We start from the raw sequence: 22,391 nt of genomic DNA, 5'->3' as shown, positions 1-22,391 counted from the left end.
CTTTTTTTTTTTCTTTAATTTATTAAAACCAGGTTTTTCTAACTTGTTTTTAATTTTCTCATTTTAGATTTTTTTTATTCTATATTTCCTTTCCTCTGCTCTGTTAGCATTTAGCGGAATACATTCTATAGGTAGTAAATTATTGCAGTCTATGGGAGACTTTTCCAGACATGCTCTGTGTGAGGAGGGGGTGTGAGTAAGCTATGACATCATCTATTGTCCATAAAGGATGCAATGATAGGCCAATTTGATATCTATCCATTGTAATCTTGTCTGTCTTTTCTGTGATGTAAATTCGGAGACTGCTGAAAAAAGTTAGCCCCTACGGAATTGTCAGCCTGTTATTAGGATTAGTGGGCAGAGTGAAGATTGTAGCATTTAGTAGTTTGGGGTTTTTTATTTTTTAAAATAGGACTATATATTTTTAATTCTGGACTATAATTCTATTTTACACTTTTAGGTAGTATCTAATTAATTAGATACATAGTTTCTTCACAACTTTTAGATGACATTTTTTGGTGAATTAGAGAAACTTTGTAGCTTTTTTCTGACCGTTGCTATCAGCAGTACTTTAAGGAGTCGGAGCAGGATTCAGCGTCAGGCTATGGAGAAATAGAGGAGGAGGAATCCTCCTAATGACCTAATGAGTCCACAAGTTTGGCCCAAGTTACCAGATTTGGGACACATTAGATGCTAGATTAGGGACCCTTTAAGGGGTTTCAAAATATATTAAGAAATGAATCAGAAAAGACAAGAATAAACAGGTTCGCCACCGTATAAAATGTTCCTTCAAATAATGAAGTATGGTATATAGTCTACACTTTGGGCATACTGCAGTGATATGCACATTACTCCGCGTGTGACCTGCTTAAGTTCAGAAACCTGTATAATGCAGTTACAGTGGTCAAAATCCTCCCTTCGCCCTCTTCCGTAGTCTTGGCACGCCGACAAGCCCGCTGTCTGAGTTTACATTCCTTCTGCACTGTGGCATTATAGTACTTTCTGTTCTCAGCCCGTAGCCATCCATTATTTTACATCTTGTTTTCCATAATGAAAACTAAATGCAAATCAGCAATTATGGAGTAAAGTGAAGGATCGGGGATTTAATCCAGCAGCAGCGCCAGCTATGGCCAGCAGTTTGTTATGGGTTCCACATTAGACAGCCATTCCGCTGTCACTGTGCTGGCCTGAGACATGGCAGGAATAATGTAGTCAACAGTGGTGTTCTATTCATGGCTATAGGGACTCCTTAAAGGGAGTCTACCACATCTTCCAAGCATATCCAGCTGCCGCCACCATGTCACTTAAGATTTCGAGAAAAACAACTTTGAAATGTTATGCAAATGAGGCAGTAGGTGCACTGGGGGCGGGCCTTTAGCACTGGGAGCAAAGGTATTACTGTAGGATAGGTGATGTTATAGCAGTGGGAGGATCGACTGTCACTGTATTGGGTGGCACATAAAAAAGATAGTAGGGGTATGAGGGACAAGAGAAGTGCCCACCCCCAGTGCACTAAGTCTACAAAAGTGCCGTATATAACAGAGGTATCTTGTTTATCACTGTAACACGGTGGTGGCAGATGAATATGCTTGGGGGAGGTGGCAGACTCAGTAAGAATAATTTTAGCACCCCAACCAAGCACACAACCACAGTAACATGCCTTTTTTAATGGTGTCATTCCAAAGCTTCAACCATCCTATCATCCGCCAAAAATACTACTACCTTTTCTTAGATATTCAAATTATATTCTTGAAGTCCAAATTTTCACATCCTCTTTTCTAACATCTCCTCCACTCCTCCGATATCACAGTAATGACACCAATGAACTGCCATTTGAAACCACATCCTGAGGCTTTAGCACATCACAGCGCATGCGCCAACGTGGTTTTAAGCCACAAATGTAGTCATTGCTCCCACACCTCAGGAAACTGGTAGAAGATGGGGAGTGCAAACACCTGTAGAGAGGAGAGCGATTCTGGATCTCTGCCAAAGCAATGAGTGTGGATTCATCATCGAACACCCCCTGTGCATGCAAAGGAATGGGCTGAGGCCTGAGCGTATGGGCTTTCTGAAAGGAGTTCCTCAGGGCCATTGTGGTGACTTCTTCAACTTAAAAAATCTAATCTGAATATTAAATAAAAGTGATTTTCTGGAGGATAGCAGGATCGCTTATAACTTTATAAGAATACCATTGCAGAAGACATGCAATGCCCTTCCAGTCCTGTGCTTGCTCCTGGCATTAAGATTGTGCTAACAGATTCGCCTTGAAATCGGCAGACCCACCCAATAGGTCACAAGTGCTCCCACCTAACAGCTCTTCATATCTGGAATCATCTATAAGGAAAACAGGTATTCCAAGTTACCTCCTATTCACAGGATAGGGGCTAACTTGCTGATCAATGGGGGTCAGACCTCTAATCATGAGAATGGGGAGGGCGGGATGTTACTTCTACCTCCAACTGAAAGTAGTGACAGGACTTTCATGCATGGACACTCCATCATCATCCATGGGACTACCGGAGATAACTGAGCGCTATTTCTGGCAGCCCCATAGTTTGTCCCCCCATATGAAGGGAGCAGTAAGTGCCCCTTTAACTGCAGTCAAACCTGAATTTATAATTTTTGAATGGAAAACATAAATTTCTCTGACTGACGATGTAATGGGTCCCCAGCGCCTAAACTCCTGGTTTAGTCTACTAGCCCAGTTCAGGGCCATATCAGGACTGACGCACATTCCCAGCTCAGCTGCATATGCCAGATAAGATTCTTAGAAATAGGGTTGTAGCTGAGTAACTCTTTACAGGAACAACTAAATTTAGAAGAAACAGATGTGAAAAACTAAAAGGGGTTTGTCGGGTTAGACCACAAACAGTGAAACCTCCGAGACAAAAACTCCAAATTCTTCTAGAGAATGCTCTCCTTTAAAGAGGACCCTTCATGGGTTTGGGCACAGGCAGTTCTATATACTGCTGGAAAGTCGACAGTGCGCTGAATTCAGCGCACTGCCGGCTTTTCCGATCTGTGCCCTGGGTAAAGAGCTAATGATGCCGGTACCGTAGCTCTTTACAGTCAGAAGGGCGTTCCTGACAGTCTGTCAGGAACGTCCTTCCCCACAGCAGCGCCTATCACGCTGTACAGTGTGAGCAGGGAGGAACGCCCCCTCCCTCTGCTCGAAGTGCTCGTCCATAGCCAAGTATAATCAGGAGGGGAGGGGGCGTTCCTCCCCGGTCACACTGTACAGCACGATAGGCGCTGCTGTGGGGAAGGACGTTCCTGACAGACTGTCAGGAAGGCCCTTCTGACTGTTAAGAGCTACGGTATCGGCACCGATAGCTCTTTAACCGGGACACAGATCGGGAAAGCTGACAGTGCGCTGAACTCAGCGCACTGTCGACTTTCTAGCAGTATATAGAACTGCCTGTGCCCATACCCATGAAAGGTCCTCTTTAAAGAAGTTGGCTAATAAGGAAAACTGATAGGGCAAGAGGTGGTGGATTTTGATGCCGAATCGACCTCAAAAGCCACCCCCTCACAATAGAGGTCTATGCTAGCGTTCTTTTTTGCGCTAGTGCTTTGTTCCGAATCGTGCAAAAAAGAAGCGAGCTGCCCTTTCTTCAGGAGGATTCCGTGGCTAATTCAGCCACGGCATCCGCCTCGCGACACCTCCCTCCGGACTAGGCCCATTCATTTGGGCCTAATCCAGAGCGGAAAGCCATGACTGAATGTGTTCACGTGGAGCCCTGTGTGAACTACCTGATAATCTATCACAGAAAGGCTAGGTTCACACATGCGCTGAGCTCTCCGTCACTCGGATTCACTACGGGATCTAAACGACGGAGAGACTGTCCATTAAAACATTGGTTATACACGGACCCCACAGACTATAATGGGGTCTCTGCTGGGTTTCCTTTTTTATATTGAAACCAGCAGAGTGATAAGTCACCCGTGCAAAAATTCTCTCTCCAACGATTTTCGGCAGTTTCAGAGACTCTGATGCAGATGTGAACCTAAAATGTGGTTTGGGTAAGTGTGTTGGTCTTTTAAAAGAGGAGGCAGGGCCCACAGAATCTCACAGGATTGATCATTGCTCGTAAAAAGTCACAAACAGTCTTCCAATGGGAAAAAGTATCGGGCCAAGGTGGGCATACATTTATGGAAATCATATTAGGGTATGTTCACATTTTGACCCAAAATCAGCTCCAAATTCCGCCTGAAATCTGTCTCCAGTTATTTCTGTTTCAATGTTTTTTATTGTTTCAATGCGAGTCCGATGATAATTTTCCTCTAGCAGATTTTTTCAGCTAGCAGATAAATAAGAGTCATGGCCTATCTTCAGGCAGATTCCACCTAATAACTGCCAATGAAGTGAACGGAGGCGGAAAATACCGTCTGGCCGGTGCAGAATTTGACATAAAAATTGGACAAACAGAAAAATCAACTTGGACCATTTGCCCTATGTGACCAACTGCTATTGGTTGAAGGTGACAACTAATCCGTACACATTTCTGACTTACATTTGTGGTTGTCAGTTAAAACGTTCCAAAAAAAAGTCCTTTATAAAGCCACGGCTGCTGTAACCTGACACAAACACTAGCAAGTGAAACCTGCAGGGCACGGAGGACAATTGCTAGAGATCTAGTGTAATGTTACGCAACCCTGGACTGTCTGGTCACATATCTGTCTACATGGTACAAGACCAGACCATAAGACCAGGTAACTTCTATATACCCTGCACCATATCATTCGTGTACACTGGAATACGGAACTGTAAGATTTATTTTCCTCCTGGCAGCAGTCCAGAATATGCAGAGGACATAACACGGAGATGCTGCTGTAACTACCAAAAACCGGTTCTTACCAAGGATTAGAACAATGTTTATGTGTCTGACATTTCTAGAATCTCTGGAGGATCTCAGACTTCCATGTTGCAGCGGAAACGTTTCGATTTGTTGTAATAAATGTACAGTATATTGTATACATATTTTCAGCTAAATTGACATAAAAAAAAAAACTGGCTAGCAAACAGGCCCATTTATTTTTATTTAGGTCCTCTATAGAAGAGCCTTGAGGATTTACCACCTACACAGACTCACGGGATGCAACTACAGTAGCAAGAGGAAAAAAAAATTGTCAAAATGTGACAAAGACCTGCCGTGAAACTCTCCATAACTCTCTGCATTACGAATATACAGGCTGCAAATTTGAAGGACGGCTCCAGCAAAACATAATAAACTCTGTTTATCTAGTACATGTCATAGAAAGGCGCAGTGAACAATGCAGCCACTCTTCCACTTCTCACAACTCCTGAACAAGTCCACATCGGGCCAAGTTATCGTTAGACTGACTTATTTACTCACTTTTTATGCAAGTCTATGAAAGTTTAACATCCAGGCTGTCAGAAAATTGCACAGAAAAAGTGATTTCCGACTGGTGGGTGAATCAGGTCAGCCTACCGATCACATGACCAGCCAAGGACCTGCATAAAGTGAACAACATAGTGGATGCATTGTACACTGTGAATTGATGCAACCTGTACTATGTGGCAGAATTTTTTCAATTCGGCAGAGTGCGGCTTTAAAGGCGATGGCTACTTCATAAGCGCTGTATTCAAACTAATACGATACAAATTATAATATTACTATATCTATCTATCTATCTATCTATCTATCTATCTATCTATCTATCTATCTATCTATTACAATGAGAGCAAAAAATGAATGAAAAAAAACAAACATATGTAACTGGATAGCCATCCATCATTATAAATTTTACCAAACATACCAATTTTATTATGGAGGATCATCGCCAATGCTTATATTTAGCGAAATGCAGTTGGCGATGATCCGCCTGCGTCTCAGCTCTGCTACATCTGTGCATATGCGCAGCAGACCCAGCTGTATGTACAAACAACACTTAGCATAAAACATAACTTTTAATGTCAAATATGGTCAGCTAAAATCTTTCAACGGTATAGCTAGGGCTAAAATTAGAATACATAACTCAATAAGATAAGTAGGGAACACTATAGAGATATAGCTTTTTTGCAATGTTCCTAGATACTGCAGGGTAGTTCAGCTTAGGGGAGTGATAATCACAACTTAACAGGTGACGGTTAGCACTAAATAGGTGCCTAGATGATGATAATCTCACTGATACTGTAGCTGATAACAATGTTGTATAGAGTAAATACCTTCTTCCCCCCTACTGTTTTGATGCTGTTCACACTGCCCTAAAGCGTCCACTCAATAGCAAAGTTAACCTGACACCTAAACATATAACTAGTGTCCCTGTCAATTTGATAAATATGCCATTCTATAGGGTTCACACTAGATATGCTGTAAATAATTAATCTCTCTACGCGTTTCGATTACATATTCTCATCAGGAGAGGATAAGGAAAAATAATAAAGAAGATGTTGCAGTAAAAACCGCATTTCCCGGTTCCCCGATGGTGGGAGCCAGTACTCAGTGTCAGACGCTGACCGCTCTCATGCTGGGGTTTAAATAGAGCCCTCGGACTCTCACGAGCACGCCCACCATGCGTCATGCGGACCTCCACCAATGAGCTTGCAGAGTGTCCAAACAGGGGAAACTCCCCTTCCGTGGGCGTGTACATACTCCCGCGGCACTCTGTTATCCAGCACTTATACTATACTATGACAGGAGGAAACCAGAACGTACGTGATTTCTCATATTTATGCAGGCAGAGTATCGGACTGGGGCTACAGTAAGTCCTATTACTGGTGACATCAAGTGGGCATCGGGCTTACAATATCTGATTTTAGTCTCGAATCATTGGATCATTTAGACCCTAATAACATATCAGAGACATAGTTTATATCTCCAAGATGCGATACCACATTTAGGACTGGAGGAGGTTATCGATCTATTATTAAGCCGTTCGACACCTACATTGTGATCTTACATCCTGATCACAGTCCCTATCCTGCAGTGACCGATCCTACAGGAAAAACGCAGCCCCCCCACTGCCAGTGTGAATAGTGCTTATAATGATGCTTTGAAAAACTCAATCAATCAAGCTAGGTACCTAGTAGTCATGTATGGTTCTAACTTCTGATTAATGTGTGAACAATGTTCAACACGAACACCTCTAAGATGACCATATATAACTAGGGTGTTCACATTAACACTTGTAGCTGGTTAGAGATGAATATATCCCTGGTCAATGCGGTTCAGGTTCCTACTATCAATGTGAATAGGGTCTAAACCAGATTCACCAAAGATAACCCAAAACCACAAAGTCTCCACATTAACCCTCATGACTGGTCACACATGGGTATGTCTCTGATTCAAAGAACATATCTCCAGCCAATTCAACTTGATTCAAAAATAAAAAATCAATAAGGCTGAAACCAAACTTGATTTTTGTCATTTTTTATCATTGCACAAACATCACAACTGGTTGCACCTCTTCCATATACACTGCCTATTCATAATTTAGATAAATGGGGCAAAGGAAATCTGGTCATTAAGACCTTTAGGTTTTACACATTCAAATTTGAAAATCCATCTCGCCTCATGTTGTAAAAGGAGGCGGTCCCAGTCACCACCCCTTACTGGTTCAGGTATATGCTCGATCCCTTGGAATTTCAAAACTCCAGGGTTCCCTCCATGACATTGCCACACATGATTGGAGAGGGTCTTGTCTTCTTTTCTATTTACATAGCCCACATGTTCAAGGGCCCTCTTTTTTAGTTCCCGTCGGGTCTTACCAACATAGTTCAGTGGGCACGGACATGTGACGCAATAAATCACTCCTGCCGTCCGGCAGTTTATGAACTGTCTCGTATCATAAGACCTATTTGTTGTCACACTCAATACCGAGTTCCCTTTTTGAATATAATCACATGCTCTACATGTACCACATTTGTACGTGCCTTGTGGAATATCTCGGTTTAGCCATGTCCTTTCGGGAACAGTGGGTCTAAGATGACTATGGACCAAAAGATCCCGTAAATTTTTACCTCTCCTGTAAGTGACACTCGGTGTATCGTTTATAAGGTGTTTCACCTCTGGGTCCATTGTAAGAATATCCCAATAAGATCTCAAAATACCTAAAACACTTTTTGTATCCACGGTCATAGCTGCCTATTAACCTGACCACCCTAGCTGTATGTACATCCGTATGGAGTGCAGACCAAGCAGTGCTACAGCACTGCCTCAGCCTGCAACATCTGGCAATTCAGATTGCAGGTGTTGTCTTGTGTGAGTGTCTGAGCAGCTTCTGTGTTAGAAACGGCTGAACACCTGTTGCTGAAATTTGCCACAGATCGCCCACCCCATTAGAGCCCGAACACCAAATTCCCCCGTCTTACGCACACAAACTCGACACCCCATATACTCCTTGCACACACACAGCCTGCATGTTCTGTACTCTCCTGACCTTGCATTAGATTCCATTTTTCCTGGCTTCCACACTGTCCGGCTCAATTTAGCTCTGCCCACATAATAGCATGATCCTATCAGAGAACGGCTCAAGGACCTGTGATGACATCATCAAGGGTCCTTAAGCGCAGTGTGAACATAACTTTTGTGCATAGCGGCCGTGAAGCCATGTGATTTACCAGGCTAAAACATAGCCTACAGTATGTTCTAATCCAGTTTAGAATCTATATATGTGGCAAATTGCAAGCAAATCCGTTCAGCCGTTTTTGCGTGATTGAGTAACAAACATCCAAACACACAAACTTTCACATTTATAGGATAGGATTACCACCCTGAACAGCCATGTGTTACAGAGCACAGTGATAAACATATTATCTGTTATGTAAGTAACTTGGATTTGGAGAAAAACAACCTCAAAATCTTACGAAAAGTTAGCAAGTGCACTGGGGGCGGACCTTCAGCTCCCTGGAGCAATGCTCTTGCCACTCCGACTCCAACTATCGCCTGTGCATTGAGTTAATCCTTCTACTGTTGTGATATCTCTCATCCAACCAACCACTTGAGCAGCAAGAGAAGTGTTCCCAGGGTTGAAGGCCCACCCACAGTGCACCTGTACAAATGTACAAAAATGACATACATAAAGTCATCATATGGGATAACATGATAAGTGCAAGTGACCATATCGGTCACTTGGCCTTTTCCATAAAGGTATAATACAGTACACACCAGACACTATCACAGGTACGATGAAGGGAGAGGCCTGGTACCTTGCATGGTTACATGCCCCTTGATCAGCCTCCATATTAAGGACTGGATCACTCCCTGGACACAACGATCCTGAAGTCTCTATGCAAGGACATATTTTCAAGTGCCGACACCCCTGCAGGTGCTGTCCCCGAAACCACCACAGACTGAATATTACACTAAAAAGATTGTGGACCTTGAGCTTTCTTCTGGATTAAAAAATAAAGAACTATAATCCTGAGCAGTTCTGTAATTTCATGACAAGCACGTATGAAAATAATATATAAAAACAAATTTGTAACCAAATCAAACAGTGCCGCCGTAATTCCACCATTCCTAATTTGATTGTATTGAACCTTGTTATATATTCATATAGCAGAAAAAGCTAATATTAAAATCATTGTATCTGTCTGAAAAGGACTAATGTAACTCCCCTCGCATTTCGCAGGTGCACGGATCAAATCCCAGAGAACGCATTGGTTCTTGGTTAAGTCTACAAGCTTCTTGTTGCGGGAATTTTCTCGCCTTACCCTTTGGTATTAATAAAACATCTCACGGGTCTGGGTTTCAGCAGCCAAGGCAATGATATACCACAGGTAACAAAACAGCTTCTGATGCCAATTCATTTTTAACCAGGTCAGGATTTTGCCATCAGATTCTGATGCCAACAATCAAGCTGAGGTGTTTGGCTGCGGCTTAAAGGGGTTATACAGAAAAATAAAAAATACTGTGACCCAGACAAGGTCCTGTTGTCTTGGAACCTCAACAATGAGCAAATACAAGCAGGTCCTTGGCTGGTTACACCGAAATCGGTGGTTTCTTATGTCCTTGGCTAGTTTAAATGGGCTGTTTGTAGAAGTAAAATAACCAAAATCTGCACTGGAACCTCAAATTCTGGTCTGGTTCCAATAATGGCTTACGTGTCCCTTCCGTCCTGGTGCCAAGATATAGACCCAGAAGTGAGAAAATTGACCAGAGATGGAACCAAACCATAAGTTGAGGCTTCAGTCCAGATTTGGATTATTTTATGCTCCTATAAACTGGCCCAAGATATTAATGTTGGCTGAACCTGCTAATTTTGGTGTCCTTGGCCGACCACAATTTGTATTGGCACTTTTTGGCTCTCCGTCATGTCAGAAAGGGTTTCAGCTATTGGATTTAAAGGGATTCTACCATTAAACTACTTTTTTTTCTAATTACTACGTCGGAATAGCCTTAAGAAAGGCTATTCGTCTCCTACCTTTAGATGTGGTCTCCGCTGGCGGCCATTTTTGGGTAGCCGCTCTTGCAGTTCAATACAGGACCCGGCCAGCGGCCATTTTGGGGTAGCCGCTCTTGCAGTTCAATACAGGAGCTGGCCGGCGGCCATTGTGGGGTGGCTTCTCTATGCTCCTGTATAGAACTACAAGAGCAAGAGAAGCCAGAAGAGGCGGAGTTGCTGCAGAAGAAGGAGGGGGCGCAGGAAAGAGCTCTCTGGCAGCAATGGGGACGCGCTCATCGGTGTTTCAGCGCTGGGGCCCGCCCTCATTGCTGCGGAGAGCTCATTTGCATACCAGTTAAAACCGGTATTTCTACAGAACGACGCGGCAGAGACCACGTCTAAAGGTAGGAGACGAATAGCCTTTCTTAAGGCTATTCCGACGTGTTCATTAGAAAAAAAGGTAGTTTAATGGTAGAATCCCTTTAAACATGTCAAATTCTTTTGTTCTCAGTGAAGATAAGCCAAAGGAGATGCTTAAGAAGGTATTTGGTGATGATTTTCTCCACGTTCAGAATTTGCGCATATATGGCTCAGCCAACCGCGCATGTATATGGAGACGTAAATGGTTAACAAAAGTGGATCTTTGGTGTATGAACTAACCCAGGGATCCTCAAACTTTTTAAACAGTGGGCCGGAGGTAGAGCAGGTCGCACAGACATCGGGAGCGGTTCCCTCCAATAGGTAAAGTGAAGTGTGCTCCATGGCCTGGCCCGAGCTCCCCAGGAGCTTCATTATAAATGCATGCCTGCCGGCGTTGTCGGCAGGGCCAGACAGAAGTGCTTGGCGGGCCGCATGTGGCCCTCGGACCGCAGTTTGAGGACCCCTGAACTAACCTATTACCCTCCTCCTCAAACCAAAAACATACAGACTTGGTCAACCAGGAGACTTGGTGAGAGATGTTTGTTGTCCAAGAGCTCGGTAGCTCATTGCCAGTGTTAGTCCTAGCGACAGTAGGCTTTTATCTATGTAACAAATGCAGCATATTACGAATTTGGTACGTCTAGGTCTCTTTTATATCAGATTGTATCATATAGATACCCACTAATGTAGTCTGGTTGGTTATAATAAATAATGGAAACTTTTAGCCACAAAGCTTTTGTATCTTGCACAACCCAGGCAGATACTTCCTTCATGACTCATTTCAGCCAACATAAGTTATTCTGCTTCTAAATTTGGGACCGATTTTCTGAGTTAATTGACGAACATAAAGCGAACTTTTCAGACACTTTCATTAATTTAATACGACCAAGTAAAGTCCCTGAGACTTGCTATAGAAGTCAGGAACAATAAAAAGGGTTCCTCAAACTTCATTGAAAACAATGTGGCAGGTTTAGGGTAAATGCAGGACCTTATCACTGAACTCTACAGCGATGGAGCAGGATTTTAATTCCAGAAATGTAATTTTAAAAAAATGCAACTATGAACTTCAGAGAATCACCATCTATAATAGAATTTAATAATTGAAGGAACACTGGGCAAAATCAATATACTAGTGCACTGGGGGATACACTGCCACTGCTTCCTGTGCCCTGCAAAACAACACTAATGGGGGTTATACATGTCAGACCAGTTTTAGTTGGAAATGGCCTTTATACTGTCGGGTCCAACTGTGACTCCCACTCTATAGTGGGATAAGGCTACACTATATAGTATAAAGTGTCAGCTGTCACTCTATAGCAGGGACCACTGGCAGGGGCTCTCATTGTGGCTGCCACTATGATGGGTGTGGGCCTCACAGATGGTGCCACTCTATAGGGAGCCCATTGTGGTTGGTATGGTATGACAGTTGACAGACAATATAGTGCCCAGATATTGCAGGGGCCTCACTGCAACACTATGGGGGGGGGGGGGGGGGAGCTGTGCCTCACTGTGGCTTCTACACTTTGGCAGAGGGCTCCATTGTGACAGTTACTCTATGGTGGGGCAGTGCCACTTTACAGGTGGGGGGCCACTGTGGCCAACAATGTACTGCAGGGGTCTCACTGAAGCTGTCAAACTTTGTCAGAGGGTCCCATTGCGACAGATACTCTACTGGGGGAGGTGTCTTATAGTGGCTAACAAGGTATGACAAAGAGCCACTGTCACTGAATGGCAGAAGCATGGTTTGACAAGTTCTGCAATAGTTAAGCGTGGGTTCACACCTGCACCTGGTCTCCACTATAGCCAATCTGGCAGGTTTCCGTCTTCTGCCCCGAGAAACTGAGCAGGAGACGGACATCCAGCAGTCAGTTTGCAAACCCATTCGTTTTTTTTAATCAGATACAAAGTCCTGCATGTCGAACTGAAAAAAAAAAAAAAAGGTTTCGCCGTGGAGAGGCAGACGACACACATGGGCGGTCATTTTGCAAACCCATTCAAGAAAATGGGTTTGAAAACTGACCGCCGGGTTTCCATCTCCTGTCCAGTTTCTTGGGAAAGAAGACGGAAACCTGCCGGACTGGCTAAAGCGGAGACCAGGAGCAGGTGTGAACTCGCCCTAAGGTGTGTACTATTTATTTCACTTACTTATATAGCACCAACATATTCCACAGGGCAACACAAACCTGGTTCGGCACTGTCCCCAGTAGGGATCCCAATCTACATTTCATATCAGAATGTCTTTTGAGTGTGGGAGGAAACCCATGCAAACACTGGGAAAAAAATACAAACGTCTAGCAGATGGAGGTCAGATCTGAACCCAAGACAACAGTGCTAACCACTGAGCCACCCTGCTAGTCGTCTCACATGCACTAGGCCTGCCGCCTGCAGTCTCGGCGCTCCTCAGGGTATAAAGATACACATCTGATCGCATATTTGTTTACTGCTGTAATAAATGATAGAAATGTAAAAGCATTTTATTCCTTCACATTACAAGCGATTCAGCAGCAGGGTCTCGGTTTCCTGATCCACTTCTAATGGGTAGAGATGGAGCACGGTGGCACCAGCAGTCTAGACCAAGTCAGCAGATACCTGCGTGACCTTGTACACAGAACAACACTGGAGACTCTGTCAATAAATGTACAGGTGTCCGAGATGTTGCCAATGAAGGGAAACGGCAAGGAATTGCGGAGGACTTTATTTAATGGCCTATGAATTTCTAAGTATGAGAAAATCCATTAGGGCGCCCTGTAATTGCAAGATCCATATAAATAGTGCAGCAAATCTTTCTAGAATTGCATCCCAGTGAAATCCGCACGTGTCCATCTTTTTCTAAGCCTGTTCCCTGTTATCAGTCATTTCAGGATGACTCTCTTGGAACGGAATATAAAGCCTTTGCAGCCAAAATTTCCTTTATTGCGCCAAACTTTGCAAGCAGTCTTACTAAATAAAACAAATTATACATATATATATGTGTATATATATATATATATATATATATATATATATATATATATATATATATATACACTCACCGGCCACTTTATTAGGTACACCATGCTAGTAACGGGTTGGACCCCCTTTTGCCTTCAGAACTGCCTCAATTCTTCGTGGCATAGATTCAACAAGGTGCTGGAAGCATTCCTCAGAGATTTTGGTCCATATTGACATGATGGCATCACACAGTTGCCGCAGATTTGTCGGCTGCACATCCACGATGCGAATCTCCCGTTCCACCACATCCCAAAGATGCTCTATTGGATTGAGATCTGGTGACTGTGGAGGCCATTGGAGTACAGTGAACTCATTGTCATGTTCAAGAAACCAGTCTGAGATGATTCCAGCTTTATGGCATGGCGCATTATCCTGCTGAAAGTAGCCATCAGATGTTGGGTACATTGTGGTCATAAAGGGATGGACATGGTCAGCAACAATACTCAGGTAGGCTTTGGCGTTGCAACGATGCTCAATTGGTACCAAGGGGCCCAAAGAGTGCCAAGAAAATATTCCCCACACCATGACACCACCACCACCAGCCTGAACCGTTGATACAAGGCAGGATGGATCCATGCTTTCATGTTGTTGACGCCAAATTCTGACCCTACCATCCGAATGTCGCAGCAGAAATCGAGACTCATCAGACCAGGCAACGTTTTTCCAATCTTCAATTGTCCAATTTCGATGAGCTTGTGCAAATTGTAGCCTCAGTTTCCTGTTCTTAGCTGAAAGGAGTGACACCCGGTGTGGTCTTCTGCTGCTGTAGCCCATCTGCCTCAAAGTTGGACGTACTGTGCGTTCAGAGATGCTCTTCTGGCTACCTTGGTTGTAACGGGTGGCTATTTGAGTCACTGTTGCCTTTCTATCAGCTCAAACCAGTCTGGCCATTCTCCTCTGACCTCTGGCATCAACAACGCATTTCCGCCCACAGAACTGCCGCTCACTGGATGTTTTTTCTTTTTCGGACCATTCTCTGTAAACCCTAGAGATGGTTGTGCGTGAAAATCCCAGTAGATCAGCAGTTTCTGAAATACTCAGACCAGCCCTTCTGGCACCAACAACCATGCCACGTTCAAAGGCACTCAAATCACCTTTCTTCCCCATACTGATGCTCGGTTTGAACTGCAGGAGATTGTCTTGACCATGTCTACATGCCTAAATGCACTGAGTTGCCGCCATGTGATTGGCTGATTAGAAATTAAGTGTTAATGAGCAGTTGGACAGGTGTACCTAATAAAGTGGCCGGTAAATGTATATATATATATATATATATATATATATATATATACACACACACACACACACACAGTTTATATATTATATCCATTGTGTGTCTAAAATCTCTATGCCTATTGCATCTTGCAAGTCTGTCATATTCCCTAACATATTACAACTTATATACATTCGTATGGCAAGCAAGAAGTAGGGGGACAGATGAAAGGGAGTAGGACTACAGCTTCACAGGGTCTGTAGTCTGTTACCATAGAGACAACTCGGTCTGCATTTTAGCTGTATACACACAACGGTAAATTTTTTGGTCCCCCCCCCCCCTTCACTCTGTGAAATAGCGCTCCACAACTACTACTTCACCATCATTTAGATTTCCAGCTCATGAGTGTTAATGGTTTTACTAGCTCTTTTTATACGCGGCGGTCTTCAGGTTTTGCGCTCCCTTAATAGAGTATTAAACAGAGTCAGAATCCCAGAACAATGACTTATATAAGGGCAATTACAACAACACGGCCATAAGAAGATTTTACTTTACTATACTTAGACAGGGTGGTTAGCTTTAAAGCCATTGGGAAATCTGCAAAGTGAATGTACATGCCTGCAGAGGGATTAAATAATAAAGTCAAATTCAATGCAGTCACCATGTAAGCCATTAACTGGGACACAACGCTCTGGCAACCTTCAGGTGACCATACACATTGGGCTAACAATCGACTAACCATGCATTGTTTATCAGGCATGGTGAAATTTGCCATGTCCGATCCTTTATTCTCCAGAGAGATAAGCCGCCACAAGAGAAGCAACTTACTCCATTCTCTACATAAGGCAGACATGCATGCAAGGAAACTGAGCATGCATGTGTATGGCAGGCTGAGAAGAATATATTCGACCAAAGATATATGACTGCCATGGATACATTCCCAACAGGGATAAATGGGGTCGCAACAGTTAGGTGGCCAACCTATCAACAATTTGTCCTTCATCCTACAGATAGATAGAGGATATAGTATACTCATGGCATAACCCCTTTAAATATAAGGGCTAGTTCACACGGAGCCAATGGAGCAGATTTTGACGGCGGATTTTGCCTCAAAATCCGCCTCCATACAATGGAGCCCTATGTGAATCGCTAGCCTTCAATTTTCCACTAGTGGCTTTTTGTCGCTAGTGGAAAAAAGAAGTGGGCTGCCCTTTCTTCAGGCGGTTTCCAGGGCTTGGTGAGACGCGGCTTCCGCCTGGCGGCAGCAACCTCCACGACTATCTGAACAAGTGACAACATTGTAATATGACATAGCATTAGCATGACACACGAAAGTTCCATCACATTGTGGTTATCAAGTTCTAGACAAAGCAGCCCAGGCAAAGCCAATGATAGCTACTCACTGCAGGACAACAGAAACATATAGGTACCAATACCCCCTGAATAGACATGCATCCATGGATCTTCAGCGTCCTGTTCACAATTTGGAATGATCAAGTCTCCTAATCCCACAATTTATGAAGGAATTGCTAGTTATGCCATTGACAGCCACCATCACTTTGTTTTGCAGTGGTGACATGAATGAAAAAACTTGACTGCTAAGGATTTTAACTGTATAGTATTTAGCGTCAAACCCAAGTTCTGCTTGGGATCCAACAGTGGTCGGGTTCAGGTACAGAAGCCTCATGGTGAGCGCTCCAATCCTGCCTTTGCTGTGATGCAACACAATGACCCAACTGGTGATGATCTGGGGAGCCATCGCACACGACAGTCGGTCACCCCTAGTGATACGAGGGACATTAACAGCTCAGCGTCATGTCCAGGACATCCTGTGGCCATATATCTTGCCTTTCATGGCAGGGCTTCCTACAGGCATTTTTCAGCATGATAATGTTCACCCACACATTGCAAGGGTTTCAACTTTGACAACCTATGAGTAGGATCTACAGACCCAGCTGCAACACCTGTGGGCAAATACCATATGGAACCTGTATGCCTCCATGCCCAACCATATCTTATCTAGTATCCAGGCTACCAGTAAGATACTACGATATTTTCAGTTTCCTTCGAACCGAACATCGCGGAATCAAAACTGCTACCACATGACGCTGAGGCCCAATCAGCGGTCCCTGATGTCTTTGGCGGTTCTTGCCGACAACAGGGAGTCATGTCGGAATGTGACACTTTTTTTTTATGTTTGCTCACCTCCCCCTGGGCCTCCGATGATTATATTCTGGGGACATAAGAGATCCTAGAGTATAATACCAGTTTCGGTTCAGCCATGTTGGGTCCGAACGAATGCACTGGGCTAACCTCATAAGATTTGATCAACACTTAAACTTATTGTAAAAGAGGAGTCACCTAAATAATCACCATTAATCGTTATTGACATAAAACGCCTGTGAAGGCAGGGGCAAAACCCCAGAGAAAAAAAAAAAAAACACCATCCCTTGCAGAAAAATATACCCTGCGGATATGCTGCTATTTCCAAAACCACTGTGGTTTTAGAAGTTACAGCATGTTAATTATACCTACGGAAATGCTGGCGGTTTCCCCATAGGTATAATGGAAGCAGGAAGTCCGCAGAGGAAACCTCTGTGTACTTTCTATGAACAGCGCTCCTGAAGGAAAACGCAATGCGTTGCCGCCACGGTTTTTCACACAGTGCTTTTTTGCTACGACCCCCTGCTAAACCTCCACCCAATTGTACATTTTTGCCCCCAATAAACTTCTCTTTTCGCTCTACTATGGCTATCACTTCCATATATTATCATCACATTCACACATAGAAAGTTTCATTCCATTCCATGAGTGCAGGATGATAGGACTCCATCATTCAGGGACATGTCCCAGCTTCCAGATTACAACGCAAGTAACTATCTGACAAATCTGAAAGACATGTCAGAATATACTATAATCCCAGATTAGGTTCCCAAACAGACTAACATGCCGAGACAATGGTCTGATCCGTCCATCACAGGGAGTTAGGTCTGCCATATGATGTATACAGCTTTACTGAATTTTCCCATCATGGAAAACTAAATCTTTCTAATTCCAGATTATATGATACAAATGTAGTCATGGAAATGATGGAAAAAACACTACAAACTGTAAGGCGATGTTCACATGTCTTATTAAAATCTTGTGTATTTCCATGCCTGAAACGTGTACAACAGATCCACGTGGGCATTAGCGCCATGACCATTAATCGAGGCTTAGCCTCAAAATTTCTGTCCAAAATAACTGGCACGCCACAATTCCTTGGTAGATTTTTTTTTCCGTTGTGAACAAATGCAGAACTTTTTCATTACTAAACAGGGTTGTGAAAAACCAATGGGTAGATTTAGACTCAAAATTTCCTGTGAAATCCGACACGTGCGAATAGAGTCCAAGGGGGTTGTCCTGTAACAAGTGTCCAAATTACAGCCCTAGGCTCCGTTCACAACTGCATTCCACTTATACAATGGACATCAGTGCCCATCAATAGGGGCTGCCATGACAAAAATCTGTGCTAAATGAAGCCTCAAACACAGGTATGAACAGAGCTTGATCAGGGAGAGTGACACCCAGCCACCCTGGTTTATTACCTTCAGTATAAGGCTACATTCACATGACAATGAATAATGGACGTGTTAAGAGGATGTCACACGGTAGCATCCAATTCAATTCCAGTGATTGGGGGCTTGTCACATGACTGTCCTAATTTTGTCCATTTTCACAGACCCCTCTAGGCACTCTAATGTATGAAGGATCTATGATAATGGGAGTCCCTCGAGTGCAAAACGGTCGTGAAAAATGGACATTTTCCATGGCCATTTAGGACCTCGGTTGCATGAATTTGGCCTAAATGGTTCTTTCGTATGATCCAGCTTCATAAAATGCCCCAGTAATGCTGGCCAACATCAATTTCAGCTGAATCTTTATCTGGTGACAGCTATTCCCCCCGACACCCTCATACACATTTTACTCATGTAAATATTTATGATGTTTCTTCTAGCAAGACGAGTAGGTCAATGGCAGATACCTCCGATGGTGGCTTATCTACCCTGAGAACACAGGGTGGGCAACTGAAATTCAGAAGCTACCCATCCACATCATATATTGGGGAGAACTGGCACCCCTATACAAAGCTACACTCATCGACGCTGGCTTCCACTGTTCTCTTCCATTATAGGAGCAAACAATGGGCACAAAAGATCCCAAAGAATATAGCGGGGTCCGTTGTGCTTTTACTTCCGTAACCATTATTACAGGACTTTCGCGTCCGCAATTTGGAACGGAGCCTCCGACACAGATGTGAACTTAGACAATCAGCTGGTCCTGCCGAAACAGACTTTACTCTTATGACTACAGGCATGTTTAGCCTTCTGAAAAGGAATTGTCCATCTAGATAACCGCCTTTAAACCACCTAAAAAAAAAAAAAAAAGTCCAATGTAGGTGGTCACATTTGTTGCGGTTCTACTAGTCATGCAGGTTGATTTATTTTTGGATGGCATCATTTTGCATTTGCCAAAAAGTTGCATCACTGCAAAAAAAAAAAATTTCAACATGCAAACCGTACATATTTATCACAAACAACGAGGCCAAAGTAGTCCGGAAGACTTGCAATCTATGCCTAGCACCCTGCACCATGGCTGTATAGCGCCAACATAGTCCACAGCGGTGTTCACTCTCAAACTATGATAGTGTACAAAACGCGCAAAAACATGAATACAGAATAATGTAATAGAAATACCTCCTTGGATGTTGACAGGTGTCACGATGATCCCTTTTGCTTCTGTAACAGGGGAGTCCAACCCATAGCGCCCGCCGTCCAGTACAGATTTGCTGCCCGGCTCCTGCGCTGTTACATTCACAATGGCATTGTAATATTCCACATTGGTGGTCTCCGATGCCCCATGGACCACTGAACAGGGCAAAAGGACTAGTAAAGGCAAACAGTTCAGGTACTGCATCGACCGCCGGGGAATCATTTTCTCACCGTTTACAAAAACAATCCTTTGGTACAAAAAAAGAAGTGCAAAAAAAATGCAAACTATCGTATATGAATGAGGACTTTGTATAGTGTCGGGCCGGCGGGTAGGTCCCTTACATCATTACGGTCCACCGAAATAAAAGCCTACAATTACCAGGCTTGATCTTGGCACACCTCACATAGACAAGAGGCAGCTTTGCGGAAAATGTAGACAGATAGGATCTCACTTAGAGCATAGCATGCAGTCATAATCCAATTATTGGGCAAAGCACCAGCGCACACACAAAGAGGTGCCCTCTGACATAGCCGCCCGCCAAGGTGGCTGCTTTATTTTCCATCCATAGAAGGGTGCAGGCAATGAAGGGTTACAGCTGGGATCAACAACCAGGGGTACAGGGCATTGTCTAGAGAGCAGGATCTCAGGGGCACATCGTCAGGGGGTCAGATGGGTCCCAGTGCCCCGGCAGCTGGCACAATGTGGCAGTCTCCTGCCTCCCCCCCAGGCAGCTGGACTGCAGCTGTATACAGAAAGCGGTGCAGCAACTTTTCCTCCTCTGTTATAACGCGCTGTCTGAACTGAGATGAGTGTAGGTCGCCTGCTGCGGTAAGTGAGCCCCGGAACCCGGTGGCTGGAGGTGACACAGACGTAATGCAGGGCGGCGCAGTGACACAGCACACGGAGCCCTCCCGAACTGCTGCCGCTGCCGCCGCCGGCGCAAGCAGTCTGAGGGCAGGAGGCGTGGCTAGACGGAGAGGAAGGAGCTAGCCACTCCCCGCCACGTGATCGCCGTCTCTGCTTCTCGCCCGTCGCTGTTATTCCGCGCATGTGCAGTAGGAAGAGCTGGCTATGGTATTGTGTCATCTTCTTGCCGCTGGTGACGTCATCTGCACCTACAGCAATGACAGCTCTCTAGGACTGCTGGATAGAAGAGAGAATATTTGTCCTTATAGGACTTAAGTCATTTCTGAGTCTGAGAAAGCTGAGTGGCTTCTAGTATGGTTGCCAGTACAGATCTCATGAAGCAGCCGATACACTGAAAGATTTGGCAATATAGTGGAAAATGTCCGCCGTCTGTATTGCCAAACAATTTGTTATTTGTCACTTTTATGACTCTCTTCAATCATCTGTTGCTTTCCCCATCCAAAGGCGCCATGTTGACATCAGTCAATGCCCATGTGTCCATTGTTCTGGACCCCAAAGCTGCCTGAAGGACCCCATTAATAATCAAATTGTCCATTCTTTTACACTGAAACCACTGGACAGAAAGTTCCTGCAAGTCCGACGGCGGTTACAGATATTCAATGGTCACTGCGATGGAGTCTCCAGGCAAAGACTCTACTGCAGATGTGAACCCAGCCCTAGCCTTGTGGCACGCTATGATAATAAACACGTTGTGGATGGGGGTCCTGGATAGGGATGGCAATCCATCTGACCTCTGTAGTTTAAGCCCTTATACGTCACGGTCAAAGCTGACTGCAAAATACAAAGGCACAAACATGGGGTGAAGCTTACTATAGATCAGGGGTACTCAACTAGTTTTAGTAAAGCTCTGCTGGCTGGGGTTCACCATCAAGTAAGCATACAATATGAATATGTCCAGTATTTATGACCGACTATAAGACATACAAGAAGTATTTCCTAACGTGGCATTATACTGTGCAGGGTGCACTAAGGAGCATTATACAGTGGGTGGGGGCACTAAGTAGAATTATACGGTTGGCGGGGCACAAAGTAGTATTATACAGTAGGTGGGATCACTATGCAGTATTATACACTGGGTAGGGGCAAAAAGGAATCCTTAGTGCCCCCATAAATTATAATGCCCCATTATTGTGCCTCCTTAAAGTATACTCCTTAGTACCACCCTTCACAGATATAATTCCCAATTATTACCCATACACAGTGTATTATTGCATATTAGAGCCTTCACAAATCATTACCATTATCAGCGGCTAGGAAAAACCTTCATCTCCCACCTGTTGTCTCCAAGCCTTGACCCTTACACTAAGCTGCAGCAAGGATTGTCAATTGTCTCTGCTGCTTGCGCAACGTGTGTAGGCAGCAGAGATGATTGGCGATCCATACTGGAACTAGTGCAAAGGATCAGTGCTTGGGGACAGCAGGCGGGAGATGAAGGTTTCTCACGTCAGCTGTCATAATGAAAGTTCCAGGAGACAGGGGTCTGGACAGTTGGCGGCCCAGTTTGCGGTCCACCAGTTGAGTATCCCTGCTATAGATACTATCCTGCTCCGGTGGTGGAGGTGAGGCAGCATTGCTGGAGCTGGCCAAACACAAAACCATGGATACTACGGAAACAACAATATATTTACGTGGCCCTACATATAAAAAAAATGGCAACCAAAATGCAAAGAGGCAAAATATACATTTTTTTAGGTTCTTGATGCCGATATTGTCTATCTGGAGCCAATATGTAAATATG

At 44.0% G+C, this 22,391-nt stretch overlaps 1 protein-coding gene across 2 annotated transcripts in view; it reads right to left on the bottom strand.

Annotated features, from left to right (window-relative positions):
• Positions 1–20,661, bottom strand: part of RNF130 (ring finger protein 130) — a 159,645-nt gene extending 138,984 nt beyond the window's left edge. For both annotated transcript variants that reach the window (XM_075274981.1, XM_075274980.1), the window contains exon 1: positions 19,711–20,661. In XM_075274981.1, coding sequence (XP_075131082.1) covers positions 19,711–19,948 — 238 coding nt within the window. In that variant the 5' untranslated portion in view covers positions 19,949–20,661. The remainder of the gene's footprint in view (positions 1–19,710) is intronic.
• Between the last annotated feature and the right edge of the window lie 1,730 nt (positions 20,662–22,391).

The sequence above is a fragment of the Leptodactylus fuscus genome, chromosome 5 (genome assembly GCF_031893055.1).
Source record: "Leptodactylus fuscus isolate aLepFus1 chromosome 5, aLepFus1.hap2, whole genome shotgun sequence".
Taxonomy (NCBI): domain Eukaryota; kingdom Metazoa; phylum Chordata; class Amphibia; order Anura; family Leptodactylidae; genus Leptodactylus; species Leptodactylus fuscus.
This window is presented reverse-complemented; position numbering and strand designations above follow the sequence as displayed.